General features: G+C 38.9%; 5 protein-coding genes across 5 annotated transcripts in view; all 5 read left to right on the top strand.

The window, feature by feature from the left end:
- The first annotated feature begins 101 nt into the window (after nucleotides 1-101).
- LOC131779538 (uncharacterized) lies at nucleotides 102-2,547 on the top strand. The gene is made up of 4 exons (XM_066160541.1): nucleotides 102-444; nucleotides 1,019-1,270; nucleotides 1,791-2,117; nucleotides 2,438-2,547. The coding sequence occupies exons 1-4, from the start codon at nucleotides 102-104 to the stop codon at nucleotides 2,545-2,547; spliced, it is 1,032 nt and encodes a 343-aa protein (XP_066016638.1).
- Nucleotides 2,548-2,685: 138 nt separating this feature from the next.
- Nucleotides 2,686-4,164, top strand: LOC131779537 (uncharacterized). Its single transcript, XM_066160540.1, has 3 exons — nucleotides 2,686-2,731; nucleotides 2,872-3,120; nucleotides 3,675-4,164. Exons 1-3 carry the CDS (start codon nucleotides 2,686-2,688, stop codon nucleotides 3,992-3,994), a joined length of 615 nt encoding a protein of 204 aa, XP_066016637.1. The 3' UTR covers nucleotides 3,995-4,164.
- A 7,980-nt stretch (nucleotides 4,165-12,144) lies between these two features.
- On the top strand, nucleotides 12,145-13,880 carry LOC131779542 (nephronectin-like). Its single transcript, XM_066160539.1, has 4 exons — nucleotides 12,145-12,487; nucleotides 12,713-12,862; nucleotides 13,368-13,490; nucleotides 13,741-13,880. The coding sequence occupies exons 1-4, from the start codon at nucleotides 12,145-12,147 to the stop codon at nucleotides 13,878-13,880; spliced, it is 756 nt and encodes a 251-aa protein (XP_066016636.1).
- Nucleotides 13,881-14,509: 629 nt separating this feature from the next.
- LOC136277818 (uncharacterized) lies at nucleotides 14,510-16,421 on the top strand. Its single transcript, XM_066160538.1, has 4 exons — nucleotides 14,510-14,528; nucleotides 14,575-14,823; nucleotides 15,289-15,600; nucleotides 16,147-16,421. The coding sequence occupies exons 1-4, from the start codon at nucleotides 14,510-14,512 to the stop codon at nucleotides 16,419-16,421; spliced, it is 855 nt and encodes a 284-aa protein (XP_066016635.1).
- Nucleotides 16,422-17,315: 894 nt separating this feature from the next.
- Nucleotides 17,316-19,944, top strand: part of LOC136277817 (uncharacterized) — a 30,603-nt gene continuing 27,974 nt past the window's right edge. Inside the window, exons 1-3 of the mRNA XM_066160537.1 lie at nucleotides 17,316-17,520; nucleotides 18,075-18,326; nucleotides 18,870-19,184. Of these exons, the coding sequence (XP_066016634.1) occupies nucleotides 17,316-17,520; nucleotides 18,075-18,326; nucleotides 18,870-19,184 (772 nt within the window). The remainder of the gene's footprint in view (nucleotides 17,521-18,074; nucleotides 18,327-18,869; nucleotides 19,185-19,944) is intronic.

Genomic DNA, 19,944 nt, shown 5'->3' with positions numbered 1-19,944 from the left:
CCACTCCTTCGTAGATCATCCCATTTCTCTTTTTAAGTTTTGAAAGACCTGAAGGAATTGTAGGATGGTCTACCAACTGATTAGTAGAACTTACAGTCACTATGTTCTTACAACGTCACCTGGTTTATATAGGTTCATGTCGTAACTCCTATGCTCGGAAAGCTTTTCTCTTCTCCCTCAACAACATCAAGGGATACAATCCTGTGAAGCTGACACAATACCGATATCAGCAATACGCAATGTGCAGTTGTTCCTCTTACGGACCCATTTTTGGTTGGGGACGTGACATCATCATATATAACGACGCTGTAAACAATCAACGCTCTTATACTGAATGCGGTGGGACGTACAAAAACCCCACGGGTTATTCATCTGGAGACTGTAAATTTTTCACAGGAGCATTTCGTTTTACTCCATCCGACATTGAAGTTTTCTTCGAAATCGGTAATTACTGTACAGAAACACTTAAAACCCTGTCGTAAATATACGATGAATAAATATACATAAACTCTAATCCTTGGCAACGTTCAGAGATTCTAAAAGTGCATGCGCTGATCATATACAGCAGCGAAATACTATTCAGGTTATGGTGGCGGCAGTGCTAAGTGAATTGTATCTCAGTTCAGGGATATCAGTGCTCATCGACTAAATTAGGGAAAAAATTGATCTAGATGCCATGTTTTGCCATGAAATTGAATCGCTAAGTCGGGCTAAAGCAGACAGTTTAACCTAGCTAAACTGAACTTTTGGTTTTTGCTTTTGGTTTCCCAGTTTTACACCCACTTAAGAAAAATGTGTTCTCGTGAAATTTAGTTGATGTGTTTACAAAATAAATGTACAAGGAAATATTTAAGTTTAAATGGGATCACATGGTTAGCACCTCGCTCTGTGAATAAGAAGATCTGGGGCTCTAATTATTTTGAAATACTTTCATGGTTGTGAAAGACGAATAACATCTTTCTTTATTCTAGAACGTCTGTGATGGAAATTTACATTCAAGTTTCTTTTACGCACATAGGTGGCCTTGGTGCATCTACTATACTTGGAGGCCTGGACCCCAATGAATACTCGGGAAAGATGATTTCATTTTTAGACCCAGTTCTTCCCAGTGCATCTCGTACTGACTTTATTAAGTGTTGGCACGCTAAGACTGACGGCTGGGCGGCATCGAAATTCCACAGCAACTGCGATGGGAGGGGACCTACAGTGACAATCATCAAAGTGAACGATTACATATTTGGTGGATATACTGATGTGTCCTGGAGCGGAGGCAGGCATATCAAATTTTTTTAAGAAGGGACAAGACAATTTTATAGGATTAACTATCCTTCCTCTCCGTCCTTTAAGGATTTAAAGGGGGGGGGGGGAAAGAGGGTGCTGGAGGAAATATTAAACGATGCTCCTGTGATACTAGCTCTAAGCCTTTATTTTTTCATATTAGTGTTTTGGCCATCAAGATTTCTTCACACCAGTGTCGTCTATAGAAATGTTTTCTATGTGATACACCTACAGAACAACATTACATCCTAATACATTTGCTTCAAGTCTCAAAAATATTTACTTACTTTTTTTCAAAGTAACCCCTAAAATATTCCATAATTGTTTTTGGTATTCGTTTCTATACCCAAACTAATAAAATATCTCCCTCCCCTTCATAAATCTCTAGTCTGAGAAAAAACTCTTCGTCTAGCTCATGGTGGAAAATAAACTCCCCACCCCTCTCCTTCCACTGGGGGTTTATGTTTTCTTTCAGCTTTTTAATGTACGACTACATTGTTCTTCTATTTCAGCTGGTTCTTGTGCAGGTCATTCCTACGCCAGTAAAGCTTTCATCTTCTCTCTCTATAACGTTAAAGGATACAATCCCGTAAAGTTGACACAATACCGAAATCAGCAATATGCAATGTACAGATGTAATTCGTATGGACCCATCTTTGGCGCTGGGTGTGGTTATTATGATATCTACATATCCGACGACTCTGGAAACAACCAGAACTCCTACACTAGATGCGGTTGTACGTACACGAAACCCTCAGGGTACTCAACTGGTGACTGTGGTTTTTTTACAGGGGGGTCTCATTTCTCTCCAACGGATGTCGAAGTATTCTATGAAGCAGGTAATCAAGAAAAACACCCCTTTCCGAGGATAAATACTGTAAGGATCTGTAGAAAATCAAATCGCGTATTGTAGAAATATTCTCAGAAAGTTGTGTTGCTAAATTACGGAAAGCCTACTTTTTTGTCATTTTATGAGGGTATGTGTAGGCTTATGAAGTCCTTTTGTAGTATTCATTTAAGTTCGTCACGCAACGTCTTGTCTGAGTTGCCGCGGGGGGTTGTGGGTATTACATTAAACGAAATTGTTTGGGCCACTTGAAAGAACGGCTGAGTTAACAAAAACATTTCAGACATGTTTTGATGCTACTCTGGCTCAAAGATTTTAATGAATGTAACCGAGACGTTACAATTCACAGACCCAATCTTTCGACGCTCCTGTCTAGTGCATTCATCAGGGATGATGATGAAGACACTAGACAGGAGTGTTGAAACGTTGGGTCTATGAATTGTAACTTTTCGGTTACATTCATTAAATCTTTAAACCATAGTAGCATCAAACCATGTCTGATTGTCCACCTTATTGCTTTGTGAACTTTAAAACAAATGTCATTCTCTCTGCCGCCTAAAATGCCGCCTGGTAGACGGGCTGGGAATTTTCTAGCTTGCCGGATCAGTAATGTAAGATTAGATAGCGAGCCAAACGAAGGGTGATGAAATTATCCACCTTAGATTCAAAGGCATCACAACCAATCAAAGCTCTTGTTACATTTATTTGGCCAACTGTAATTTTTTCCTTCTCTTTTCCCACCTCAGGCCTTGGTTTGTCCGCCATACTTCGAAGTCTTGATTACAACCAGTACTTGAAGGTGCTGTTTTCGTATTTGGACCCAGTCCTTATCAATAAAGAGCGTAGCAGGTTTGTGAGGTGTTGGCACGCAGAGACTGACGGTTGGGCAGCATCGACATTCCACAGTAACTGCGATGGGAGGGGACCCACAGTGACCATCATCAAAGTTAACAGTTATATCTTTGGTGGATACACTGACGTGTCCTGGACCAGCAGTGAGTAAAAATAAAGCAAACATCTCTAACATGTAGAACAGATAAAAAATCGATTAGTTGTGGACTTTTCTTGTAGCAGTGAGTTCATCTTAGAAACAGAAAATATCACATTAACAATTGCGATCCCAAAGTAGTTTAACTCGTAAATAGCCTGAAAACGCGTTTGAAACGGGTTCCAACTTAAAGTCTTGTTTTGGATTTGATTTTTGATTAGAGTTTGGTTTTGATTTGATTTGATTCTGACAGCTCCATTTCGTGTCATTTCCCCGTGTTTCGCTGTATCCATTATTCATATTGGAGAGCTGAGACGAAGGATGTTTAATTAATGCTCTCTTTAGATCATATGTTGCCTTTGAACAACACTTCGGGCCATATCTCGAGTGCTTTTTTTGAAAAGTGAAAATATGCTCCCGAGTTCTTTGAAATTTTCTCTGACAAATTTAATTGTTCGGTTCTAGTTCGGCAAAAAAAAAAAAAAAATGTTTTATAGTTATCATCATGTATTTTTTTCTCATTCGCATAGTTTCTAATGCTCCTAAATCTTTTCATTTTAGGTTCCTGTGCTTCTTCTTCAGCCAGCAAAGCTTTTGTTTTCTCTTTTTACAACGTCAAAGGATACAATCCTGTGAAGCTGACACAATACCGATACCAGCAAGACGCAATGGTCAGATGTTCCTCCTACGGACCCATTTTTGGTTGGGGACGTGACATCATCATATATGACGACGCTGTAAACAATCAGCACAGTTATACTAGATGCGGTGGCACGTACTCCAACCCCACGGGCTATTCAGCTGGAGATTGTAAATTTTTCACAGGAGCATCGAATTTCACTCCATCTGACATCGAAGTTTTCTTCGAAATAACAAACTAAACACTAAAAACTGCGCTGTCTAAGTAAGTATTAAGTAAGCATTGTAACAATAGAGTTAATACAGTATGTGCCTCCTCACACAAGGCCCGGTCAACAGAACTTGCTCTGTATTCTCTCAGTGCTTAGTCGCTTATTTTCGTATTTAAAAAAAGCGCTCTGATTGGTGGGAAATCAATAGTTTATTGTACCGATACATATAATTTTGGTTACAAAAGTAACAGACTGCACTTTCTATTCGTTTACTAGCGTGATAAACTACTCAATATGTTAGTAGAACACTCAAAATGTTCGTAGTTGGGAGCAGTGAAAGAGTGATTTACAAACTTTTCTCTCGTTCTTCCAACATCCTGTGTAGTTTGTTAAGCCAATCAACCGATAGAAAGAGCAGTCTATTGTAAAAAGACAGCGCATTTTAGGCTGGCAAGGTTTAGGGTGCCTCCATAGGAACATCATGCTGTAGAGCATTCAAAATATTGGATCTTAGAAAACACCCAAGTTGCAAACCCTTTCCCCATTATAGATGAGGAATTTTAATTCTTAAATTCTCTTCAACCCGGATTTTCTTTCATTTTTTTGCCCATGAAAGGGGGTATATCACATACCCATCAGTTTTAAAAAAAGTTTGGTTGTTCCGTAAAGATTGAAGGATAAATTTGGCATTCTGGTGATATACAGACATGCTAAATTATCCAAAAACGGGTAGTCTAGCCAAAAAATCACTTGTGGTTTGTGGCGACACAAAAAGAGAGAAGTGTTCTTATAATTCAAATGTTGTTCTCTTGGTTCAGTTGTGGTTCTGATCAGTGACTTTCAGCGTCAACTAAATTCCTTTGCGTTTTGTTCTTAATTCTTAAAATTCTCTTCTGCCGGTTTAGTTTCGGTTCTGATGAGAATAAATGGAAATCGTTGATTCTAGACGAAAGAATTTGAAAGAAAATATTGGCGGTGATAACCCCTCATAGTACAAAGCCGTGGTTGCATTTCATTTTCCTTCTTTCTCAATTCATACTATGCTTTACTATAACCAAAATCAAAAGGAAATATCAAGAATATAATCATGCAACCCCAATATCAAGAACATGTCGCCCAAGGTTTAACTTCTTTTTTAATCTTATGTAATCATTGGGCTCGACTAGTCTGGTAGATTTTAGCAAGTTAGAGGTGTAGCTAAAACCTTTAAACGCTTTTATCCTAATTTCAGGGAACATCGTAAAAACAGTATGTAGTTTTAAGGGGGGTTAGAGGTGGATAGAGACATATAAAGTCAGTTCCAGTCTCCAAGACAGTAAAGACATGCGAAAGGGCGAGCAAACCACAAACGGCGGTTGTGGTTCTCAGGAAAACAGCTAAGCGCCGTTTTTCGCAGGCGATTCCAGACTGGCTGAGAGCCTGCTACAGACTGAGAGATAAGGAGACTTGAGATTTGCGTTTACCCTTACCTAGCCCCGATATTTAACATATGTTTACTCATGAAAAAAAAACTCCAGTTGGTATAGAAACACTTTGTCGGACGGTTGATTCTTTTGACAGAGATGTGGTTATGTCATCCAGGAAGGAAGCCTTTTAACAAGGCCTCTGAATGAAATTTCTACCTCACTTGTTCTTGATTTATCGAGCACGTCTGAACCTTAGGTCGATATCGAGTTATACAAAGAATTGGTCAAATATAATTTAACAATTATTTGAACATCAAGTTTATATCAGATCATAACTGTGGCTGTCAGAAATCAACTGTAATCCTTTGAATGTAAATAAAACTAAGTTCACCACTCGTTTATTTTCATTGTGTTTCATTGAACCGTATTAAGATAACCTTCGGTCTCAGTTTCCAACGACTGATTGATGCACAGCAGTATTAGATCGATGAACCGAAAGTAAAATGTCTGCACGTACACATCACGTGCCAGATCCAACGTGTAGTTCCATCTTGGCAAAATTTCCCCTTTCTAGGTTTTCCCGCGCTTTTAAGCACCTCCACATTTTCCCGCGCTCAGTTACGCTTTGTTCTTTCCCTCTCTTTTTTCCCAATTTCACCCATTCAATGTTTCCTCGCGCCAATCAACAGCTGTATACTTTCCTATGTTAGTCATTTATCAACTATTCCTTAGCAATCGCATTACATGTATTTCGAGTTGCCACTTTGCCTCACTATAAATATGAGTTCGCGAAAGTTTTTTTGTTTCCTGTTTTGCAGCAGCCATTGCATGCTGATTTTCATACCATAACCGCTAAAGATTAATTATCTTTGTGAAGATCAGAGAAACGAACGGATGCATTTCAAAGAGTTGTAACTACCATATAATCTGTTGATGTCAGTATTATCTGACTATGCAGTCTAGATAAGTACTAACTGAGTATAGTAACAATAAACTTAACCCTTTACACTCTAACATCATTATGCATATTCTCCATACTGTTCTCTATACATTTCCTAAGGTACTGACAAGGAGAATTTGTTGAACAATCAAGAGTTTCTTTAGTCGACGATCATTTCGATTATTCTCATGACCTTCATGTGTGATTCTGGGGATATAATGTAAGGAGAAATGAGATGCTGGTCACTCTTAAGGGTCAACAAAACTTGCTGTTTCTGCGATCTCATCGCACCGCCAGTGAGATTAGATCTCAGAAACATCATGCAATTTGCGGAGGAAAGAGTGGCTCTTTCCCTTGATCTTTCTATGTAAGTAGCTGTGTTAGCTCAGTTACCAAGATTTTCGGTTTTTTAATGTTGTTATAAGGGTGATCACCATGATTTTTCACAGCAGAACTTTGTTTTACTCTGACTGACATCCAAGTATTTTTACGAAATAAGCAACTTTACAATAATCCATACCATGTTCAAACAATTTGTTTATTAACAGAGACAACATTACGATGAGTCATGTTACTACTGCGCATGCTTGCACTCTTTTGTCGAATGAAAAAATTGTTACGCACTTGTCAAGAGAGAGAAAGAAAATATATCAACCCTTTGACTTCTAGGAGTGACTAGAATCTAATTTCTCCTCACAATATCACCCCTGAATCTAACATTAAAAACTTTTTCCAGCCATGAACCTTGTTTTACATGCCTGGGAATATAAAAATTGCAAACAAATTTCTTTTTAGCCTTCTTCCTAATAACTTACGCACATTGAAGACGTCAGTAACACGACAAGAACAAAACCAAACAAAACAAAACAGAAATATCGGAAGTTCAAAAAATTTAATTAATTTTCCATCAGTCTTGACATGTGTGGTTCGCAAGGAAGATTTGAAGCTACATTTCGCTGTTTACATTTGAAAACGTATCATCGTATAAGGTCGGACAGCACCTGCGTCGGTATCAATTGCAAGAGCTGCGCTAACATACAGACAAGAGTCGCCAGCAAAGAAACATTTTCGGAGAAAACGGTAGGAAATAATTTGTTTGGGCTCAGTTGTAGAGTATTTCGTTTACAGATAGAGCTATGTCAGAATGGCATGGCTACGCAAAGGTACTTTCTGCTAAAGAAAAAAAAAAGGAAAATGAAAACTGTCGGTGTCTCGATGAAACCCAGAATTTATGTCAAAAAACTGGACGAGTTTTTTTCTGGCAAAAAGAGGCTTAATTCTTGTGATAAGAGAGTAAACTAGGATGGAGGAGGTATTGGCTAAGTCGGGAGAGTTCCTACGAAGGCAGTGGTCTCTTCTATTTTTTTTTTATTATTATTTATTTTTCACTTCCATCCGTGTCTCCTGCCCTTGCCAAACCTTGAATATTTTTTTGAAAAATTTAAAACGCGAAGAAAGATGTGAAATTCGTTTCGCTTCTGCAAGGACTCAAATCCCAGCATATTGTGAAAAAGAGCTCGTTGATTGATAAACTAAGCATTGTATTACTCCCAAAAAAAGCGCCTCGAAACTTCAGATTTTCAAACTTAGCTGCGGTGTTTTTGCTTCCCTTCTAAACTCATGGTTGATTATCAACCAAGTTTTTCCTTTTGCTCGACGATGCAGTAGCGTAAAAGGATCTTTCAGAAACTGGCAAGCTCCTGTCTTTCGCCAAGTTTACATGCAAGTGCTCTTCAGCTTCCTACAAATATTGCGGAGATCATTTGGGTGAAGATAGAATAAAATGGTCGTGTTAGAAATCTGACTCAAGTGTGAAGCATATCCTGATTCCCCGCGAAGATTCCAGCCTCAGACACTCAAAGCAGTCCCTGAAAGGCTCCGAATACACTTTTCCATATTTTATAAATATTTTTGTTCAATAATGCAGTTTGAAAACTGTCCGTATTTTGTTTGGTAAATGAAGCATACCATTTCCACCCAAGGACACTAGCGTTTTCACAATCCACTCTACTGTCTACATTTCGCTGTTTACATTTGTTTTGTCACTCGGTACTCAACTTATCTCAATCTGTTTTGTAACTCCAGTTGCATGGACTGATAACTTGAAAATTCTTAATGAATGTGTTCAAAAGGAAATATCTTGATGTCCCCACTTTGCAACTTGAAAAGTTTAGTAACTCCGGCCGTTATGACTGCTTAGGGTTAGAGAAATCAGTGAAACAAGTTTTTGCCGGGAGGATCGCAAAAGTTTTCAAAAACAAGTAGGAGACTAACAAGGAGTCCGACTATTGAATAATTGATTAGTTTAAACAATTCTTAAACGAAGCAAAGCGTATGGACCTGAGTAAGATGTAAAATTTCAGCTTGGTCGTTGCATAAGAAAGATTTCTTGTCATCAGTAATGGAGAAAGAGCCGGGTTAAAGAAGCACACAAAGTTGAAATCCCATACCTCGCACTTTTTTAAAATAAATGTTTCAAAAAGAATTTGCTAGATATTGGCTCACTTTATTGGCAAGCCAACAATCAAATTGGAAAGTATTATTTTCAACAAAACTTCATACTGTCCAACTCGAGCAGCTGAAAATTTTTCAAGCACTGTGCAAAATTCTTTCAGTTGAGTTTTGCGGAAAATTTCTTATTTATGGCAGTTAACGTTTATAATAGGTTTTCTTACACGGTATTTAACTTTTTCTTGCAATCCTTTTTGCAACCCCAGTTACATGCACTGATAACTTAAAATTCTTAATAAATGTGTTCAAAAAGCAAAACCTCGATGTCCCCACGCAAATGTGCGTATTTCCAAAGTCACTTTTGACCTGTTTTTTTTTATTGGAAGGTGTCATACGAATCACTCAGAACTTTTCCATAGTCCTAAAAAGCCGCAGAAATGTTAACGTGAGGTTTTTATGACTGATTGAAAATTTCAAAATGTGATTAAATTTAGTAGCCATTATTCTCCTGGGTAATTCCTCAATAGGCAGGTACAACAACAGGATAATAGTACCCAATGTAAATAAGATCATTCCCACCTGCACTTGCGTCGGTATCAGTTGCAAGAGCTGCAGTAACATACAGACAAGAATCGCCAGCAAAGAAACATTTTCGGAGAAAACGGTAGGAAATAATTTTGTTTGGGCTTAGTTGTAGAGTATTTCGTTTACAAATAGAGCTATGTAAGAATGGCATGGCTACGCAAAGGTACTTTCTGCTAAAGAAAAAAAAAAAGGAAAATGAAAACTGTCGGTTTCTCGATGAAACTCAGAACTTATATCAAAAAACTAGACGAGTTTTTTTCTGTCAACAAGAGGCTTAATTGCTGTGATAAGAGAGTAAAATAGGATTGAGGAGATATTGGCTTAGTCAGGAGAGTTCTTACGAAGGCAGCAGTCTCTTTCATTTTTTTTTTTAATTTTATTATTATTATTATTATTTTTCACTTTCACCTATGTCTCCCACCTTCGCCAAACCTTGAATATTTTTGCGAGAAAAGTTAAAACGTGAAGAAAGATGCGAAATTCTATTCACAAGTGCTGGAGAGCTACTGCAAGGACTCAAATCCTAGCATATTCTGAAAAAGAGCTCGTTAATTGATAAACTAAGCATTGTATTGCTCCCACGAAGCGACTATACTCGAAACTAGGAATTCAGTTTTTCAAATCTCGCTGCAGTGGTTTTCGCTTCCTTTACAAACTCATGATTGATTATTAACCAAGTTTTTCCTTTTGCTCGACGATGCAGCAGCGTAAAAGGATCTTTCAGAAACTGGCAAGCTCCTGTCTTATGCCAAAGCGCTCTTCAGCTTCCTACAAATATCGCGGAGATCATTTGGGTGAAGATAGAATAAAACGGTCGTGTTAGAAATCTGACTCAATTGTGAAACATATCCTTATTCCTCCGAAGATTCCAGTCTCAGACACTTAAACCAGTCCCTGACAAGCTCCGACTACAATTTTTTTTCATTTCATTAATATTTTTGTTCAATAATGCAGTTCGAAAATTGTCCGTATTCCGTTTGGAAAATGAAGTACACCATTTTCACCCAAGGACACTAGCGTTTTCACATTCTTCTCAACTGTCTTCAATTCGGTGTTTACACTTGAAAACGTATCATCCGCACTAACACACCCAAAAAGGCTAATACAAGTGACGAGAAGAGGCGCATTTTTGTCACTGTTTTCAAAAGCCTTCGTTGCCACTTGTCGACACTAGCTTGAATTAAAACGGAGCTCCTTAACAACGATGCATTTTCAAAATTTTTCTGCCCTCACGGCCTAACAAATGAACGTCAGAGCTGCAACTTGTGGGTTAGGTAGTACATATACATCGGCGGCGTATTTCACAATCGTCCCGTCCAACTCGTCTGCTCATTTGTAATTCCACTCACTGTTTACCATGCAGTTCTTATGATACTAGTTTGAAGAATTTGGCATTAGGTCACTAACAACTAATATTCCCTCAATTTATATTTCTCTTTATTCTCATTACTTGTCTGCTTGACATTGTACTGATATTGTAAGGAGTAATTCTGTCTTGGTCACTCTCCGGAGTGATGAAGTTTCAGCTTGGTCGTTGAATAAAAAAGATCTCTTATCATCAGTGTTGGAGAAAGAGCCAGGCTTAAGGACGCAGGCAAATTTGAAATTCTATACCTCGCACTTCCTTTTAATAAATATTTCAAAAGGGATTTGTTAGATAATGGATCACTTTATTGGCAAGCCAACGATCAAATTGAAAAGTATCATTTTCAACAAAACTTTAAAGAGTCCAAATCGAACAGCTGAAAATTTTTCATACGCTACGCTAAATTCTGTAAGTTAAATTTTGCGGAAAAATTTATCATTGGGGGCAGTTTATATTGGGTTTTCTCACTCGGTATTTAACTTTCTATTTCAATCTTTTTTGTAACCCCAGTTACATGCACTGATAACTTGAAAATTTTTAATGAATATGTTCAAAAGGCAATATCTTGATGTCCCCACTTTGCAACTTGAAAAGTTTACTAACTCCGGCCGGTGTAATTGAGTGAGTATCAGAAATAAAACGAATTTTTGCCGGAAGGATCGTAAAAGTTTTCCAAAACAAATAGGAGACTAACAAGGAGTCCGAGTCTTGAATAATTAATTAGTATACTTCTTAAACAAAACAAAGCGTATGGACCTTACTAATATGTAGAATTATGTCATGCAGGACCGCAAATAATTTTGTAGCCCGCAAAAATTAAAAGAACTATTTCGGCATCTTTTCAAGTTCTATACCTTGCCCTACTGGAAACTTCAACTCGAAAATTTAGCTCGAAGTCCAACTCAAAATCCTTACTCGAAGGAGTGTTCGCTCAAAAGTAGAATTTCGACTTCATATTACGACCTCCAGTCGCCAATAATCGGTTTTCGATCGCTGTTCAAGTGACTGCTCGATAACGGACAAACTCCAAATTCTAACTCATTAACAGCTTCTTACGAACAATCCTAACTAATACAGCTCTAACCAGCCTTTCTCCATTATTCATTTCATATTGCATTTCCTGACCACAATACAAATCAAGCTAATGGTTAAAAACCGCAAATATCGAATGACTAAATACGTTTTGGCATGGAACAAACATCCCTTTTCCTTAAATTTGAGGTCCAGTTTGATAAATATGTATGACTTTTCTGTGCTTGTAATCCTTAAAAAATAAACAAATGAAAATAAAGTCAAATAACAAAGGTAGAAACATGCATGTTGATCGTGAACTCACGAAAACCAGTCTACGGATTAAAAAGAAGTTTAGGGTAACTTTTAGCACAGAAGATTGTTTGCCTTTTTCTTTTCAGGGAACGTTTTTTCCCACATCATGTGTCGAGAGGAAATGGCCAAAAAGGTCTTGTACGCAGTAGGGCTGTTGATCAAAACCGTGCTGTTATGCTGTACAGCTGCACAGCAATGGGAGGCTACGGGCCAGCCGGAAGTTTCCAAATTTGGGATGATGCTTCAACGCCACATCTTCAAGAGGATCACGGGGGCTGGTCTTTCAGATGTGTGCTTGCGGGGATGCTATGCTGACGTCAGATGTCAAAGTTTCAACTATGTCTTTACGCAAGACATTTGTGAGCTGAGCAACCGAACCAAGGAGGCGAGACCAGAGGATTATGTTCCGAACCCTGAGAGATTTTACTTTAAGCGAGATTACAAAAGAGGTTTGTACATTTTTGACTGTCTTCTTCCCTATAAAGACATTTTCAGAGCAAAAAATTTGAACCCAAATTTTCTAGGGAATTTTATAAATTTAAGGAATTGTGTCACATCACCTCCCTTATTGCCTTAAGTCAAGTCGCCCTCAATATGAGTGTCTTCGTTCCCAAGACGAACATAAAATCTTGCTTACTTGGAGTGCCATGGTAATAATTGCTTTTTTCTTCCAGTTCCTCTCGGTTCCATTCCTGAGCTGCCTGCGGAGACTTGCCAGGAAATCAAAATGAGCGAAGGAGGACAAGCGGTCAGCGGCAAATACTGGTTTCACTCGATTGTACCCGAGAGGACTGTTCTGGCTCCTTGTGACATGAAAACCGAAGGTGAATTTAAGTGTTTATCAATTCACATCTTCTACAGACAAAAATCGATTTACCACGAGCAAAAGCGTTGACAGAGATATTATGGGTACACTGCAACCCCCTAACCCCCTCCCCCACCCCAATATTCATAGGGTGAAATGAGAAAATAAAGCAAAACAAAACAAAATAAAAATAATAAGATATCTGACGGAAACAAAGCTATGAAGGAATGCTATAATCTCTCTTAAACTGATCGATTTGAGAACAGGTCAAATAGAATTGAAAAATTTCTTTTTTGACACAGAGATAATAATTCAATGGCAAATTGTTATTACAACTTTATAGTGACGAAATTTAACGAATAGGGAAGGGGAAATTTTGCTTCCTGATGGGGTCGTACAGAGTAAAATTTTGGCTTCCGCCGGAAGCAATTGGTCTGATGAATCCAAGAACGAGTATTATAATTCAGCGAATACCCTCTTTTTTGCTTTTAATTAAACCGACCGCAAACTATCCGTTTTTTCAGACGTGGACGAGTGTAATTCTACAATTCCCGTGTGTGACGCCAACGCCGAGTGCGCGAACACCATCGGTTCTCACAGTTGCTCGTGCAAAACTGGTTTTACTGGAAACGGAAAAAAATGTGTCGGTAAGTTAGTGAAATGACTTTTACTATTGCCTGAAGCAAGTCATTTTAAAACAAAGCAAAACCAAAACAATCTCGGTTTAATCTGGACACTCGATTGAAAAAAATTGCTTTAATAACCGATTGGAATTATACCCCACACCATGTCACGTTCAATTGCTTATACGGCGAGACGCTTTCGCCAATAACAGTCATTTTCGATCGACTCTTGCTCTTGAGTTCAAGCCATTTAGTTTTTTATGCATTCTCTCAGATGTCGACGAATGTGCCAATAAATCGCATGACTGTGATGCCAATGCTTCCTGTAACAATACCGCTGGTTCCTATCGATGCACCTGCAATTCCTGGTACCAAGGAAACGGAACAAGCTGCTATTTTCGTGAGTTTAACTAACACTGAGATACGAGTGACCTCTGTTTGTTATGATGCTCGCATTTCGCCTTCTCTATCTTTCTGTATCGTCATATGAAGCTTACAATTTTGGAAATATATTTTTTTAACATGAGTCGGTCCTGAATCGAGACCAAGATGGAATTCGTCCCAAGAACGGGCTGCATTATGACCCCTTACTCCAACCAGTACAGATATTCCCCTCGCTGTTCTCTACGCATACCGTGTGGTGCTGCCAAGGGAATTTTTTTGACAATCAAGAGCTTTATAGCTTGGTGATTATTTCCTTTATTCCCATGATTCTGATGTTTGGTTCGGCTGTAATACGGTGAGGAGAAATTAAATGCCAAACCCTCTTAGGGGTTAAAGGGTTGAAGAATACGTCTCACTTGGCGCCTAACTTACCATCCAGCACCCCCTCAAAAAAGAAACAGTTTCATTGATCTTTAAAGTCTGTTGCTTACAATTATGTCGAACTTTCTATGTTGATCAACCTTAATTCTTCTGTTTTCATTATTATCACGTTTTTATTGGGTGGTTTCCTCTAATTCTAAGAATATATTGATTGGTGCAAATAACGAGGCAAGCAAGCAAGTTGTAGACATTACCACCAACAAAATGAACAATGCAACATGACGCCAAAACTTCAAGGTAGGGCAATCCTTACCTTTTCTCCCTTTTTCGGTTTTTCGTATAGGTGGCCTTAATAATTCCGTTATTCTTACCAGCCTCGACTACAACAACTACACAGGTAAGCTGCTTTCCTACCTAGAGCCAGTCCTCCTGAGTTCAGAGTGGAGCAGGTTTGTGAAGTGTTGGCACACTAAGACAGACGGCTGGGCGGCATCGACATTCCACAGCAACTGCGATGGGAGGGGACCCACAGTGACAATCATCAAAGTGAACGAGTACATATTTGGTGGATACACCGACCTATCATGGAGCAGTAAGTAGATGTTGGCCATTAATTTTTTTTTGGTGCAAAGTTTGAAAGATTTAGAAGGGAAAATAATTAACGTTGAAAGGCAGGGAATCTAGCTTGGTGTCTAAAACAGAAAAAAAAAATGTCCCCTAAAAGGTGTTTCTTGAAATTCTTGGTAACGTTAGCAATAGTTGTTTTCAAAAAACCGATCCACTTTTGTTTCGTCTCATGATATTCTCATTCTTTGAATTTCAAAACTATCCATAACTCGATCTTGAATGTAAAAAACAGTTTTTTGGGGCTGGTCTCTTCTCCCTCAGATTAACAACATCAAAGGACCTATCCATTTTGTTTTGTATCTTGATATTCTTATCGTTTGAATTAAGAAACTATCCATAACTCGATCTTAAATGTAAAAACGGGTCTGGTCCCTGATCCTGTCTAATCTTTGAATGCATCTCTGCATTTCCATTTTAATCAACATTTTAGGTTCCTGTTTTTGGTCTTACGCCACCAAAGCCTTTTTATTCTCATTTAACAACATCAAAGGATACAATCCTGTGAAGCTGACACAATACCGAAACCAGCAACGCGCAATGTACACATGTTCCTCTTACGGACCCACTTTTGGCTCGGGATTTGACATCCACATATATGACGACGCCGTAAACAATCAACATTCTTATACTGAATGCGGCCAGACCTACTCCAACCCCGCGGGTTATTCGGGTGAAAACTGTGGATTTTTCACAGGAAGTCGTTATTTTACTCCATCTGATATTGAAGTTTTCTTCCAAATAGGTAAGTAATTGTACAGTAACACTTAAAACCCTGTCGCAAATATGCAGTGAATAAAAAAAGATAGACTTTAATTCTCAGCAACGTCAGGGATTCTAGGAGTGCATGCGCTGAACCCTATACAGCAGCGAAATACTATTGATGTTATTGTGGCAGTAGTGGTAGATAAATTGTATCTCAGTTCCGGGGTATCAGTGTATATCAACTAAATCAGGGAACAAATTGATCTAGATGCTATGAAATTTAATCGCTGAGTCGGGCCGAATCATACAGTTCAACCCAACTGAACTGAACTTTTGGTTCTTTATTTTCGTTTCTTAGTTTACATGCACTTGAGAAAATGTGCTCCCGTGGAATTTAGTTGTTTTCGCGGGGAAATATTAAGTTTTAGTGGGATCACATGGTAAGCACCTCACCCTGTGAATAAGAAGATCTGGGTCTCGACTCTTCGTGTAAAACTCCCACGGTTGTGAAAGAAGAAATAACATCTTTCTTTATTCTAGAACGTCTGTTATTGTAATTTCATTCGAGTTTCTTTTACGCACACAGGTGGCCTTGGTGCATCTGATATTCTTGGAAGCCTGGACCCCAATAAATACTTGGGAAAGCTGATTTCGTTTTTAGACCCAGTTCTTCCCACTGCATCCCATAGTGACTTTGTTAGGTGTTGGCATGCTAAGACTGACGGCTGGGCGGCATCGACATTCCACAGCAACTGCGATGGGAGGGGACCCACAGTGACAATCATCAAAGTGAACGAGTACATATTTGGTGGATACACTGATGTGTCCTGGGGACCAAGCGGTGAGTACGTTTTTGAATAATAAAATTTACATCACTGCTGTATCATACAGTAGCATTTAATAAATTTAGGATCCAAATATATTTTCTATCTAAACTGCACTTAATGAGTGTCGTAAAGCCAAAACCAAGTTCATTAAAACGGGCCAATCAAAACATAGGACAAGAACAAAAGGTGCGCGAGGCGCGAAAAAAACGCCACATACCAAGTCACACTTGGTGTAAGACTGATTGACATATCTCAGGGCCTGGACCAGAAGCCCCATTCTCTCCCCCCCTCAGGATCTCTTGGTGCGTTGTAACGTTTCTATATGGCTCCGCTATGACCCTTCAAAGTGCTCTCGCTAATAAGACTCTAGTAAGGGTTGGTTAACCGCCATAGCGAGTTTATAGAAGCTTCAAAATTCGCTGCAGCTGTACACACCTTCATTAAATTATACTTCTCACCCATTCGTAGATCAACCCACTTCCCTTTTTTGAGAGACCTCAAGGAATCGTAGGATGGTCTAACAATTGACTGATACAACTTACATTTACTATGTTCATACAACGCCACCCATAATACAGGTTCATGTGGGAACTCACATGCTTGGAAAGCCTTTCTCTTCTCCCTCAAGAACATCAAAGGACCGATCCATTTTGTTTTGTATCTTGATATTCTTATCGTTTGAATTAAGAAACTATCCATAACTCGATCTTAAATGTAAAAACGGCCAAAAACAAAATTTGCTTTTTGGGGCTGGTCCCTGATCCTATACCTGTCTAAACTTTGGATGCATCTCTGCATTTCCATTTTAATCAACATTTTAGGCACCTGTGATTGGTCTTACGCCACCAAAGCCTTTTTATTCTCATTTAACAACGTCAAAGGATACAATCCTGTGAAGCTGACACAATATCGATACCAGCAAAAGGCAATGTACAGATGTCCCTCTCTCGGACCCACTTTTGGCTCGGGATATGACATCCGCATATATGACGACGCCGTAAACAATCAATATTCTTATACTGAATGCGGCCAGACTTACTCCAACCCCGCGGGTTATTCGGGTGTAAACTGTGGATTCTTCACAGGAAGTCGTTATTTTACTCCATCTGATATTGAAGTTTTCTTCCAAATAGGTAAGTAATTGTACAGTAACACTTAAAACCCTGTCGCAAATATGCAATGAATAAAAAAATAGACTTTAATTCTCAGCAACGTCAGGGATTCTAGGAGCGCACGCGCTGAACCCTATACAGCAGCGAAATACTATTGATATTATTGTGGCAGTAGTGGTAGATAAATTGTATCTCAGTTCCGGGGTATCAGTGTATATCAACTAAATCAGGGAACAAATTGATCTAGATGCATGTTTTGCTATGAAATTGAATCGCTGAGTCGGGCCGAATCATACAGTTCAACCCAACTGAACTGAACTTTTGGTTGTTGATTTTCGTTTCTTAGTTTACATGCACTTGAGAAAATGTGCTCCCGTGGAATTTCGTTGTTTTCGCGGGGAAATATTAAGTTTTAGTGAGATCACATAGTAAGCACCTCACCCTGTGAATAAGAAGATCTGGGTCTCGACTCTTCGTGGAAAACTCCCACGGTAGTGAAAGAAGAAATAACATCTTTCTTTATTCTAGAACGTCTGTTATAATAATTTTCATTGGAGTTTCTTTTACGCACACAGGTGGCCTTGGTGCATCTATTATACTTGGAAGCCTGGACCCCAATAAATACTTGGGAAAGCTGATTTCGTTTTTAGACCCAGTTCTTCCCACTGCATCCCGTACTGATTTTGTTAGGTGTTGGCATGCTAAGACTGACGGCTGGGCGGCATCGACATTCCACAGCAACTGCGATGGGAGGGGACCCTCAGTGACAATCGTCAAAGTGAACGAGTACATATTTGGTGGATATACTGATGTGTCCTGGAGCGGAGGCAGGCATATCAAATTTTTTTAAGAGGAAACGAGACGATAATATAGGATCAACTATCGTTCCTTTTGGGATTCAAAGGGGGGAGGGGGGGGTGGGAGAGGGTGCTGAAGGAAATTTTAAATGATGCTCCTCTGATAAGAGCGCTTAGCCTTTATTATTTTATATTAATTTTTTGGCCATCAAGATTTCTTCACACCTATATTGTCTTTAGAATTGTTTCCTATTTGATACACCTACAGAACAACATTACATCCTAACACGTCTAGCAATGAAAACACTTAGAACAAAGGGATCTTTTCCTTTAAGTCTCAAAATGTTTACTCGCTTTTCTTCAGAATAGTTCCTCAAATCTTCCATAATTGTTTTTGGTACTCGTTTCAATACCTAAACTAGTAAAATACCTCCCTCATTTTCACAAATCTCTAGTCTGGAAAAAAAATCTCCCCGTCTAGCTCATGATAGAAAATGAACTCCCCCCCTTCTCAGAGGGTTCGTGTTTTCTTACAACTTTTTAATTTACGATCACATCGTTCTTCTATTTCAGCTGGTTCTTGCGCTTATTCCTACGCCAATAAAGCTTTCATCTTCTCTCTCTATAACGTCAAAGGATACAATCCCGTAAAGTTAACACAATACCGAAATCAGCGCTATGCAATGTACAGATGTAATACGTATGGACCTACCTTTGGGAATGGTCATGATATCTACATATCCGACGGCTCCGGAAACAACCAAAACTCCTACACCAGATGCGGTTACACATACACGACACCCTCAGGGTACTCTTATGGTGACTGTGGTTTTTTTACAGGGGGGTTTCATTTTTCTCCAACGGACGTCGAAGTATTCTATGAAGCAGGTAATCAAGAAAAACACCCCTTTCCGAGGATAAATACTTTGTAGGGCCTGTAGCAAAATCAAATCGCGTATTGTAGAAATATTCTCAGAAAGTTGTGTTGCTAGATTACGGAAAGCTTACTTTTTTGTCATTTTAAGGGTATGAGTCGGCTTATAAAGTCTTTTTGTAGTATTCAATTAAGTTCGTCACGCAACGCGTTGTGTGACGAGCCTGACAGGACTTGTCTGAGTTGCCGCGGGGGTTTGTGGGTATTACATTAAACGAAATTGTTGGGGCCACTTGAAAGAACGGTTGAGTTAACAAAAAAATTTCAGACATGTTTGGATGCTACTCTGGCTCAAAGATTTTAATGAATGTAACCGAGACGTTACAATTCATAGACCCAATCTTTCGACACTCCTGTCTAGTGCATTCATCAGGGATGATGATGAAGACACTAGACAGGAGTGTTGAAACGTTGGGTCTATGAATTGTAACTTTTCGGTTACATTCATTAAATCTTTAAACCATAGTAGCATCAAACCATGTCTGATTGTCCGCCTGGTTGCTTTGTGAACATTAAAACAAATGTCATTCTCTCTGCCGCCTAAAATGCCGCCTGGTAGACGGGCTGGGAATTTACTAGCTCACCGGATCAGTAATATAAGATTATCTAGCGAGCCAAACGAAGGGTGATGAAATTATCCACCTTAGATTCAAAGGCATCACAACCAATCAAAGCTCTTGTTACATTTATTTGGCCAACTGTAATTTTTTCCTT

Source organism: Pocillopora verrucosa, chromosome 13, assembly GCF_036669915.1.
Source record: "Pocillopora verrucosa isolate sample1 chromosome 13, ASM3666991v2, whole genome shotgun sequence".
Lineage (NCBI taxonomy): Eukaryota > Metazoa > Cnidaria > Anthozoa > Scleractinia > Pocilloporidae > Pocillopora > Pocillopora verrucosa.
The sequence above is the reverse complement of the archived record's forward strand: the minus strand, read 5'-3'. Positions and strand labels throughout refer to the sequence as shown.